The 12135-nt window shown below is 39.6% G+C and overlaps 1 protein-coding gene across 1 annotated transcript; it reads right to left on the minus strand.

The window, feature by feature from the left end:
• Window positions 1–1202: 1202 nt before the first annotated feature.
• Window positions 1203–6446, minus strand: htatip2 (HIV-1 Tat interactive protein 2). Its single transcript, XM_071535811.1, has 7 exons — window positions 6322–6446; window positions 4603–4792; window positions 4405–4512; window positions 3689–3826; window positions 3476–3537; window positions 2871–3103; window positions 1203–2043 (listed from the first exon to the last, which is right to left on the minus strand). The coding sequence occupies exons 1-6, from the start codon at window positions 6438–6440 to the stop codon at window positions 2887–2889; spliced, it is 834 nt and encodes a 277-aa protein (XP_071391912.1). The 5' UTR covers window positions 6441–6446; the 3' UTR covers window positions 1203–2043; window positions 2871–2886.
• Between the last annotated feature and the right edge of the window lie 5689 nt (window positions 6447–12135).

The raw sequence follows: 12135 nt of genomic DNA on the forward strand, positions 1-12135 counted from the left end.
ATATATTCGTACAATTTGTTGTCATGAACATATTGAGAATTGTCTCAGTTTTATTGTCTGGTGGCTTCATGAATCTAAATCTTCTACTTGTATATGACAGAGTGGTAGTTATTTTTTTTCAAGCTGTAGCCAAAAAGTTCAACATTCCCTATGTATTTTGTTACTCCATATGCTGAACAGGAACATGTGATGTGATGCACAACTCACTTGTCCAAAGGGCAGTGGTGGAACGAATACTACAATATCCTAATCAAGTATTAGTACTGTAGCTTTGCTAATATTTTACTAGAAGTAAAAGTACTGGTGTAAAGATCTACTTAAATAAAAGTTAAAAGTGTCTAATTTAAAATGTCCTCAGAGTAAAAGTTCCTGAGTTATCTTTTAGAGAAGAGAACATCGTTAGCTGTGATCTTTTCCATGTGATTCTAAAAGGAGAGAGGACAGAGTTCAGATGGATTCTTTCATTGGAAAAAATTGAAATTACAATTATTTTACAAAGTAAAGCCAAGCCTCTGTGTCTTTGCTGACTGACTGTTCACTGTGAACAGCTCCACAACTGGCTGATTTATGTTGATCCAGTTTCTCTGATGGAGAAACACAAAATCTGTTCTGTAATGGATGGGATTTAAAATGTAGTGAAGTGCAATACTTCAGTAAAAATTTTAAATTAGTGACCTTAAAAAATACTCAAAAAAGTACAAGTACACAAAAAAGCTACTCAATTACAGCAATGTGAGTAAACATAATTAGGTGCTTCCACACTTGTCCAAAGGCCTGGTGCAAAGACATTTATTCAGCCATCAGGGTGTTCTGCTCTGAACAGGAGACATTAATGAAGAAATAAGAAGGATCATAGGGAGGGAGTTTAAATAAGGAAGAACTCCAGGAAGAACAGCAGTGTTGACATGAATGGAGTTTAACTGTCTGTACTGAGTGTCTGTCTGGTTCATATTATGACATCAGCTTTAGAGATTTCAGATGTGTATTTATTACAGGAGTAAGTTTTAACCTTTTCAACATGCTACACATCAAAATCGGACTGGTGGTGTAGAAGAAATCGATCCAAGGCTACCAGCGGCATCTGAGATATAAAGTTTGACCTTTTATTATAGCGCCCCCATCCGGCCAATCAGTATTTTTTAAACACCAGAACACAATGTGTCACGATGTGATGGAAAAAGACGTATAAAACCATGTGGATCTGCATTTTGCAGAAAATGTTTAATGTCAAATTTAGAAATGTTTTAATGTTTAATATGTGGTTGTAATTGTGCATCATGTAATCCCATGTGGGAAGGGACATTTAGATGGTATGATACGAAAATAAAAAATAAATTCATTCATTCATAAATTCATATATTAGAACCTGTGGGCACGGATACTGACACCAGATGCCCTTTCTAACAATACAACAGTTGATATGAAAACATTTGCCTGATAATTGTCAGGCGTAAAAACATAAACTTAAATCGTTATAACTAAGAAAAAAAAAATTGGAGGACATTTAATAGTTTTCTCTACTTAGAGTAGCGTTAAATACATTTTTGGCTTTCCCTTTAAGGCAATGGTTAAGTGTTTGGTCTCAGAACAAAATAAGAACATTTAAAGGCCTGGCATTAAGTTTCCACGATACAATTTTACAATATCAATTCTCACCCAAGAAATAAAACTCAAATACACAAATACACATACATGAATTGTTTGTCTTGCTTCCAAGACTTCCAAAAGACTAATAGGATATATATGATGTTTGATATGTAGTATGTATATATGATGTAGTACTGGATGTAGTAGTACATCAAAAAGAAAATGCTTTGGTAAATAACTGATGCAACTTTTCAAGTGCTGGATTCATCTTGGTAGTAAAATCACGGTCATTCCTCATATTTGCAGAACAGCACTGGTTCACAAGACTGAGGTCGGGACTCAGACTCAGTCACTACCATCATGTAGTGATATCTGGGTGATAAACGCTTCTTGTTGTGACATGATCAGTATTTGAGGTATCTGGTCTTCCTTGAATAACAGCTGCAGTGAAATAACCTGAAAAGAGAAAATAAAAATAATTGTTTGGTGCCACAAGTCACACAGGGAGAAAGTCAGTTTTCAGTGAAGGCTGAAAGAGCAATCTGCATTTTAGTTTCTCTGTGCAGTTTATCGCTCGCCACAAACACATCAGAGTGCTGTGCCAAAATGATAAAAATTGATTTTTGCAGATTTCTCAGGCTCAATCAACATTTATTAAAAATGCATGCATCCTTTTAATGGTCATGGGTCATGAATTGTCTAGGTAGTAGAGATCGCCTCATCAACTTAGAGTGGATACAGTAGAAACTGGAAATTGATAAACTTGTATGAGCGGTTTGAACAAGGTGAATGAAAACAGGTGAAACATATCAAAACAGAAACAGAGTCAAGTATTTTATCTGTCTTGTCTGCTGCATGCTGCAGGTGGTGAGCTTTGAATACTGAAAATTCAAGTCATTTACATTTTTCGTGTTAATCAGACTTGCACTGCAAGAGTTTGGGCCTTTCAAAAGTTGAGATTTTGAGCTTCAAATATAGCGCCCCCATCAGGCTAACCTTTTTTTTTTAATGCCAGAACACAATGCCAAAATGTGTCATCCCTCCATGTTTCATCAAAATCGGACCGGTGATGTAGCAGTTTTGACCTATCAGTTAGAATTTTTTTTTTTTTTAATTACAGTGCCCCTATCAGGCCAATCTGTGTATTTTTTTAGTGTGAACATGCATCATCCTTCCAAGTTTCATTAAAATCGGACAAAGCCCAATCCATAGTCCCCCCGACCATGATTTCATTGCATGGGGGACAACAAACTCTGAGCTGCAGACTGTCCGGTTCTCCTCACCTCACTGCTCCTCCTCTTATTTCCCTGCACCGTTGCCCAGAGTGTAGATGGCTTTGTTCTCCAGGATCTCCTTCTTCAGCTCAGGCTGCAGCAGAGTGTTGGACACCATGCCCTTCACCACCGCCTGGATGGGGACGGTCATGGCCGTGGGAAACAGAGTAGAGAAGCCTCCCAGGACCTTCTGGGCGAGCCACTCGCCGGGCCGGCTCTCCTGCCGGTCCACCAGCAGCACGCTTTGGGGACGAGAACAAAGATATATATGATTTAAAACGCTAAGGCAAGTTCTGAATAGCAAGCAACCGTGACACTCACAATTCATACAGTGAATTTGAAATAATTTTTTCATTTATTTTTGTATTGCAATATATTGAATTTCGATAGATCGTCCCATCCCTATTAAGTGCGAATGAAAATATTAGATTCACTTCATTGAAACTCAAGGATAGTGTCCTATTATCACATTCTCAGGATATTGTATTTTGATGCTTGGACAGCGTTTATTCTGCCCAAACCACTGACAGCATAATGCCTTTAGTCTGTATGCTGTGGCAAATATGGAAAATTGTTTCAGCCAATTATTGACAAAAGCAAATGAGTTCACTTACGCAGGTCTGTAGATGGAAAATCTGTCAAAGCCCAGCGCCTCGATTTCTTCCTCCACTTGTCCCTGCAAGAGAATCCAACTGCATTCATTCCCACATGTCATGACTTGATGACGGAGACTGAGGGAAGCTTTCGTTATACAAAAACTAAAATGTAAATGACTTCAAGTTTCAGTGTTCAAAGCGCTCCACCAGCAGACAAGACAGATAAAATACCTTGACTCTGAGATAGAGGAAGCCGCTGTTTTTATCGGCTCCTTTGGTGGACACCAGGTGGAACTGTGAGCAGCCTCCTGCCTTGGTGAGCTCCGCTGCTTTCATCACATAGTCATGATCGACACGGATGAATCCCTCCTGAAATAAAAGAGGAAAATAACAGAAATTATTACTTACCTTTTATCATGGCACAACTTGTTGGCTACCTCAAGGAGAGAAGTCAAATGCATGGACACTGTAGATTATATTCACCATTTTATAAAGGGGCATTAAGTAATTTCTGACTTTTATCAACTCCTATCAGTGACCAAGGAACTGCAACAACACTGACAGGTCTTTGGCACAGCTTTAGCCTGTAACTGACAAAAATTCAAAAGTCACATTTTCACATTAGAATGAGTAAGCTAGCTAATTAGAGCGATTCAACATAATTGTCTAGGGGAAAAGCAATATGTCACAATGCACAGTAATACTGTTTTGTCTTTTGCTTTTTTGGGCTTGAAAACAAAATGTATTGCGAAGCCGATCAGTCGCTCACAGCACCGTCCTCCTTCTCTGAGCAGTTGAAAATGCGAGGGAGGGGTCGGGGTTTGATTCCAGAACAAGAGTACAGGACACAAATCTCAGCAGCTGGCCAAGTAATCTGCGATCCATTAGTCTTGATCAACAACCCTATCAACCCCCTGGTTTTAGGGGATTTACAGTGTTAAACTTACAGTCCCTGCTTTAGCTTTGGTTGTTCCCATGCAGCAGTAGGCAACATCGTGGCCCTGGAACGCAGCAGCAGACTCATCCAGCTTCTCGAAGTCCACCACCTCTTGCACCTGGAAGCACAGAGAGCAGGTTAAACTGAGATCAGTGTAATTATCAAAGCCGTCGACTGACAAGAGGATGCGTGCCCAGTGCCCACTAACCAGGTTTTCATATGCTTTGTCCTCAAAGGTGAGCTGTCTCCTCCCAATGAGAGTGATCTTGGAGAAGATGTTGCGCTCCAGCAGCTCCCGAATCAACAGCTTGCCCGTTTCTCCAGAAGCACCGAGGATGAAACAGCTTTTATTCTGCTGCCTGAAGTTCTCCTCCAGGGTTTTCATGTCCTCAGCCATGCTGTGTGCCAAAACAATACACTCTGACCATTCATCAGCACTGTGTAGGCCTATGTGTAGGCAACGTGTGCAAGGGTCAAACATGTGATGCCTTTATTTAGCATCATGACATATTTTTCACACACTCAGTTGAGCAATTCATTGGAAATACACAGTGGTGGAAAGTAACTAAGTACATTTACTCAAGTACTGTACTTAAGTACAATTTTGAGGTACTTGTACTTTACTTGAGTATTTCCATTTTATGCTACTTTGTACTTATACTCCACTACATTTTAGAGGGAAATATTGTACTTTTTACTCCATTACATTTATTTCACAGCTATAGTTACTAGTTACTTTTCAGATCAATATTTTATATTTAAAACATTTGATCATCTTTATAAAATAACTATAAAATAGCATTGTTATAGATTAGACTACCCACAAGTATAGCTAAATTGTTAAGGTCAGCTTCACATTAACAACTTTAAAATGCTGCTTACATGTACATGTATGTCAATAAATCAGTATTAATATTCCAATAATTTATGAAAAATATAACTCTCTAAATGGGGACAGTTTGCATAATGAGTACGTTTACTTTGATACTCTAAGTACATTTTGCTGCCAATACTTATGTAATTTTACTTAAGTAAGATTTTGAATGCAGGACTTTTACTTGTAATGGAGTATCTTTACATTGTTGTATTGCTACTTTTACTTAAGTAAAAGATCTCAGTACTTCTTCCACCACTGGAAATACATTGTGCAAGTGGAGGAGTTATCTATATTGACTGTCACAGGCTTGCTTTATGAAAACAATTAAAGCTACATTCGTGTCATGCACACCAAATTCAATCTAGTTGAGTATGACGTCATTCAGACTATGTCCGAGTCTGGACCGTTCTCTTTGGAGAGAACATCAGTCAAAACTCCATTAAAAATCTGCGAATTTGATGTTGCCTTGCTCGTCGGCACACGTAGTTACACAACCTGGTACTATAAGAAAACACGTTGTACAACTCCGCCATGCCACGAAAGTAGTTCGCCTGCAGCAAAGTCCGTTACGGCGGGAGCGAGCAGGGTGAAGCGATTCTAAAAACAGAAATGTATTAAAAGTACGAACTGCATGGTGTATAGGATATATGCCGAAATTATCACAAGACACTAACGATTCAGAAAAGGTCTCAAGTCGTGTTTTACGAGGTAAGTACGTTTGCCGATAAGAAAGGCCACGTTGAATGGACAAGTTTTAGAATGGAGTTTGGCGTGACGAACGAGAGAGTCGGGTCTAACCTAACTGTTACGCCTGTAGATGTTAGTAGGTCCATCTCTGAAATGCTGCTGTTCCCTAACGTTTATGTCAGTGGTCCACAAGTCTAATAGGGCCAAATACCTGACGTTATGTATAAATAATAACGTAACAGTTGCAGCATATCAAGAGGCATTTGCATTATGTATAGCTAGACTTAGCGTTTTTAACGTATTTACTGAAATGCATCGTTACTTGGCTGGCATTATCTAGCCAAGTGCTTCACTGTTGTTTACCTGATGAATGTAACCGGATCAGAATTTTCCAGATAGTGTAAAACCGCTGCAAAGACAACAGTCAGGACAGTAAAGAGCCCAGTTGCTTTCCCCAAGGTGGACCACCCCAGCAGTTTCATAACCGATATATTGCCCCGAGTAACGATGAAACTTCCTGCTTCCTGCTTCATTGCTAGGAGGAGGAAAACAGGATGAGACAACATCGTCACGTCAGTGTACCGCCGCATCTCGCTCACTAGAGACCGACGGCACAGGTTCTGTACACGACTGTTCAGGGTTTGCATTTTGTCTTGTTTTTTATTGTATGTTATTTATCGTTCATGATGTGGTAGTAACCCCCGCAGAGAGGAACAGGAGAAGTGTCCGATCCCGAGCCTTGTCTCATCCTTGCTCTTTCCTCTGGACAAAGATGGCGCATGCGTACTTCCATAAATATGAGAGGCAGTAACAAGGAATCCTATAATTTCTATAATATTCCAATAGGGGCTTATATTGTGTCTGTCGAACTCAATGGTGAGTTTATAGTGACTTTATTGTACTAGCCTATATTTTGTTTATTTTTTTTGTCTGGTATCACTATAATGTCCCTAGAATATTTTTTTTTTTATAATAATCCAATAGAGGAGCATCTGTGGTACCCAATTAATTTATAGTGACTTCATTGTAGCTACTTAGTATTTTTTTGTATTTTTATCTCATATGATATAATAATCCTATAATGTTCATATAGTGTAATGGTTCTTAAAGTGGGCTTCAGGGGGTCCCCAGCAAAATGAGGAACAGTTTAATTTCATTATAAATTAATTCACTACAAATTATCCCAGCCAGAGACTGTATGAGATTGACCAATATTATCTCCCCATGCACAGTGTACACAGTTATCCATTCCCAGTACTAAACAACAGTTTGTAGTTTTGCTTTATTACCTTTCTAAAGTTCATGAAAGGATTACTAAGTTCTTTTTTATCAGAGGAGAAAGAGAGAGGTATGTGTTTTGTTTTCCCTAAATACCATTTCTCTCTTACTCTGAAACTGTATTGAACCCTATCCTTCACTAAATCACAACTCCCTCCATCATCATCTACAAACCCAATTAACACTCTACATCAGATCCATTCATGATTTTATCTATTATTAGCAGTTAAGATCCTTTCTGCCCTTAGCTGAAGACATGCAGGTCCTTTTTGTAATTACAGAACGACAGACTGAACCAACCCTAACAGACCATATAAGACCCAGAAGAAGGTAGAATAAGGTTACATGGGTTTAAAAGGTGCAAGCATTTCTTTTACAGCAGCTGAAGGAGCTATTCTTATCTCATAATTCCAGGACAAAAGAGATATCAGCTTCAAAACACATTTAAAACTAATGCATAACTGACTTTGTGGTCAATGCTGACATAAAACCTTGTTTCATTAGGGAAAATATTTATATATCACATTTTGAGTCAGTGTTAGAAAGTATTACTTTACTAGTAAAGTTATGCAATAGACAAAGCTGTATGGAAGCTGCTGTTCAGTGTAGTTGCCAGTCAACCTGTCAGGATCAGTGAGCTTTGAAAAAGCCCATGAGAACTCTTACAACATTTACATGAAAAACTGGGAGACTTGTTTTTTATATATTGGCAGAATCCGCTTTGTCCTGTGTACACCTTTTTTCGCCTATTTACAATTATTGGTAAACAAATTATTTTCTTTGTTCCATCGGCATAAGTTTCCTCTGGCCGGATTTCAGTGTTACACTTGTTCAAACTGAAACGTTTAATAAACATAAAGAAAGAGATTCCCTTAAAAACAATTCAGCAACATAACTAGTTTTTTTATATATTGTCAGAATCTGCTTTGTTGGTGTTCGTTTATGTGCTAGAAGTGTGATTTTTAGACTGTTCCTCCAATGGCAGTGAATGGAGAGAAAAAAAAACACAATTCTCCAGTCTCCTCTACTGGAGCAACAGATCACAGAATCACTGATTTGGGGGTTTTATCATGGAGGAAGAGACACAACCCAAGACACTACCAGAGTTCAGCATCACCTTAAAGACAGCAGGGTTTGTGGAGAAAAATGTCTCTAGTCATGAGGAAAAATAGATCCAATTAAGGCACTCCAGATTATTTCTCTGTGCTTCCTTATTCTGACCAACACATCGGCCACAGTTTTTAAACTTTTCATAATGAACAGCCAAAAAGAATAAAGGCTCTTTAACCTTGGATCTCTTTTTCCTCACAAGTTGAAAAGTTGGTTGGGATGGAACTAACGGTGTGTAATTGGGTCAGGAAATCCAGCCTGGACTCGGAGTGTGAGCCAAAACCTGAAAAAATGTCTGTTCCTTTTGTCAGAGCTTCGGGGGGTTTCATTAGCCAAAACCTTCTCACAAAGAAAGCAAGTCCAGTCACATGCAATGAATTCATCAACGCCCCATGTTTTTAACACCCCCGCCACTTCGAACACAAGGCATCGACCCAATCTTATAGAATATGATGGAGCCAGGGATGATCCTTCAAAGATGTCAGCAGTAAGAGACAGAAAGAAAAGAGGCCGAGGTTGAGAGAAGAGGCCTTAAACTGGCACTCTGCTGAAATGAAATGTCGCCTCTTTGTTCCTGAGCCGCGGGTGCTAATTGGGCCTAGCGGCGGGGAGGAAGGCTGCCGCTGGGCTCCTGTCTGTCGCACCTGTTGAGTCATTGTCTCACACATTGATCAGACAGGAAGTTGAAGTAAGAAGGCAAAGGCTTATGCCTCAGTGGGTGCGTGGCAGAAACGTGGTTCAATTTCCTTTCAGAGCTCCGCTGCTGGAGGTGGAAATACCAATGGTGGTCAGTGGTCAATTGCTTTTGACCATTGATTAGCCTGTTCTAAAGGACATATGGATCATAAAGAGATGGTTTTCACCGGCTCGCTCAGATTCTGTACGTCTTCGATCAAAGTCCCTCTGGCATTTTGTCAGCGTTACGTATGTGTGATGCCTCGGAGGAGTGATGGGTTGTAGCTATTGCCCTACTTCATCTAAAGCCCTGTTCGGATGGCATTAAGTTTTCAGGACAATGTGCGGAAAGTAACTGTGAAGACAGGACATCTGTAAAGTTAATAGACAATTTTGCATGAGTTAAAAAGTCTCTGTACCAAGTCTCAAATTACAGAGATGCGACTGTCTACTCCATTTACGCGTCGTCATCACACCAGAAATGTACCAAGCGTTATACGTAACTTCCACCAGCTTAGCTTTTAAATAGCCTTCATTTTAACTGTTTATGGACAGCGAACTTGTCTTTATTACAAAATTATTCATCAATTGGCATCACAGGATCCCAACAGGAGTCTAGAGGAACTCTGGTGAGTAGTTTCTCCGCTCTGACGGGATCCACAAACCTATATTGAGAATTGAAGGATTGCTTGAAGTTTATAATTGTAATTGCTTAGCTGATCTGTGTATTGTTCTAAAGGAACATTTGACAAGTCCTATAAGGGCTGTGGGGCCTGCTGGAAAGAATCTATGCTCCTTCTAAGAATCCTTCATGATCTCATCTAAATTGATTTCCTTTTGAAAGGAAGAATTGAGGGAGTTCACTCTCCGAAAAGTTATAGCGCTATAAATATTTTTGTCCAGTGAGGCCGACAAAAGGTCTTTTAAGTTGTGATTATCTTTGGAGAGGTAAGGCACACTTAATCGTATACTGGTTGACAGTGTCACCAGTGTGAGAGTGACTACTCAATACCAAGAAGTAACGCCACTTGATTCTGTGTTTCCTTTAGGGGGGTAAAAATATCTTTCTATTTTACTTGATTTGATTCTTTTAATGCAATGCATTTTGCTTGTTCTTTTATATGAATTTTATCTTTTTATCTGTCTTTTATCTGCCTTCTATTGATGCAAAGCACTGCATGTTGTGTATGAAAGGTGCTTTACAAATAAAGGTTATTATTATTATTATTATTGACGTTGACATGTTCATACAAGAACAATACAACATGGCTGCCAGAGCGAAGAAAAGTCACAACCGGACCAGAGTTGAGGCTTTGGGTCTGATCTCAATGTCTCAATTAGTCATAGAAAAGTGACAAAACGAAAACAAATGTTATGGCGGGAGTAGAGCCGACAACAATTTCAGGGCTGTCAGTTCGGACGGGACTAGTTATGTTATGTCGGACGGGACAGGGTTTACAGGAAGTGAAAGAGGCTGGAATTTGCACTGACACGGGCATGTGCAGTCCAAACATTAAAAAAAACAACATAAAACATGGCTGTCATCGCAGATTCAGATGGAACTAAAATCACAGACATGCTCCTGTATAATGATTAAATTACTCCACCTCCTCCTGTAAAACTCCTATCTGGATCAGGGCTTATGGCATATTTCCAAATGACACATACATACATACATGGATGCATACCTGCGTGTACACATTTGTCACACACACACACACACACACAGACACACACAAACGCAGCTTAAGGCTTAGGACCGCGGTTCCACAGACTCTTGAGTGTGATGCTAATGATGGTAATTAATGGAGCCTGACAGCACAATCTGCTGCCCATTGTCTCCCAATCAACAGCTTTACAGTCCACATGGGCCACAGAGGGGACTGCAGGTTTAATCTGAGAGCAGAGGGAGAGAGAGAGAGAGAGAGAGAGAGAGAGAGACGGGGAGGGAGAGAGAGAGGCAGGGTGGAGGGTCAAACCTCAGGGGACGCGCCTGATCTTGAAGTGGGGATTAGCTCAATTAGAGAGGCACTGTCTGATCAAGATGCAGGGTTAGATGGTCCATTGGTGCCTATGATTTACCGTGTGTGTGCATGTGTGTGTGTGTGTGTGTGTTATGAGAGGGGCCTACATCATTAGACTTGACTGTTGCCATTATTTGTTGCTGTGCCTACTGATGCAGCTGGTGTGAACAATAGTCAAGATGATGCCTTTTGCCTCTCTGTGACCTCCTGCTCGGATATCCATTTATTGTCATACATTTCAATACTAATTAATCTCCACTGTATTTTCATCATCCACCGGTTTATCCTGGAGAGGAGGCCATAACAGCTCTATGAATATTTCAGTGTGCGTAAAGTAAACTTGTTCCTGGTCAAAAGCAACATAAAATTTTCTTTATTGTTTTATCACTTGACCTACTTTGCTGAGGACATACCTTGCTAACTTACTCTGCTACTTGTAACTTACTTTGCAAAGCACAACATAAACAGCTGCAAAGTTTTTCCACCGGTCTGTTGTAAAAATGTATCACCATAGCATTTGATTTGATTGAACTGTCAATAATTTAATGTCACAATTAAACAGCATTTTGAGAGCATCTTGCTTCCATAATTTGACGTATTTCTCTTTGAAACAGGATGTTGGGGCGGGAAAGAACGTGGGGACGGATTATCCAAAGGTGTCCAACAGTGTAAACTGATGGCATATCAGTTAGGGAGAGAAAGGTGGTTTTATTTGAAAATCTGTGATGGTTTTTATGTTTACCTATTGGCGCACCAAGAAGTAACCACAAAAACTACGCTGTAAAAGTAATGGGATTTTATATAATAATAAAAAATATATATACAGTACATATTTTTGGGGTCTTTATCGTTAAATAGATGTATATTATGACATGGAAAATGTGCTAACAAGATGAAAAAGACATTTTTCATTTCATTGTGACGTTAATTAATGATCATATGTCTAGGCAGACCTTAAAAAGGCCATACCAGCTGCCAGACCCTCTGATCAGCCATGAAAGAAGGGCACAATGAAGGAACTGACAGTGGGACAGAGGCTCACAGCCTTCCTTCAGCTCTCCAACAGGCTCAGACTTCAGGCTCAGACATT

Source organism: Centroberyx affinis, unplaced genomic scaffold, assembly GCF_046629955.1.
Source record: "Centroberyx affinis isolate AG114_WGS23_722 - 3 ecotype Tasmania unplaced genomic scaffold, CSIRO-AGI_Caff_v1 ptg002767l_1, whole genome shotgun sequence".
Lineage (NCBI taxonomy): Eukaryota > Metazoa > Chordata > Actinopteri > Beryciformes > Berycidae > Centroberyx > Centroberyx affinis.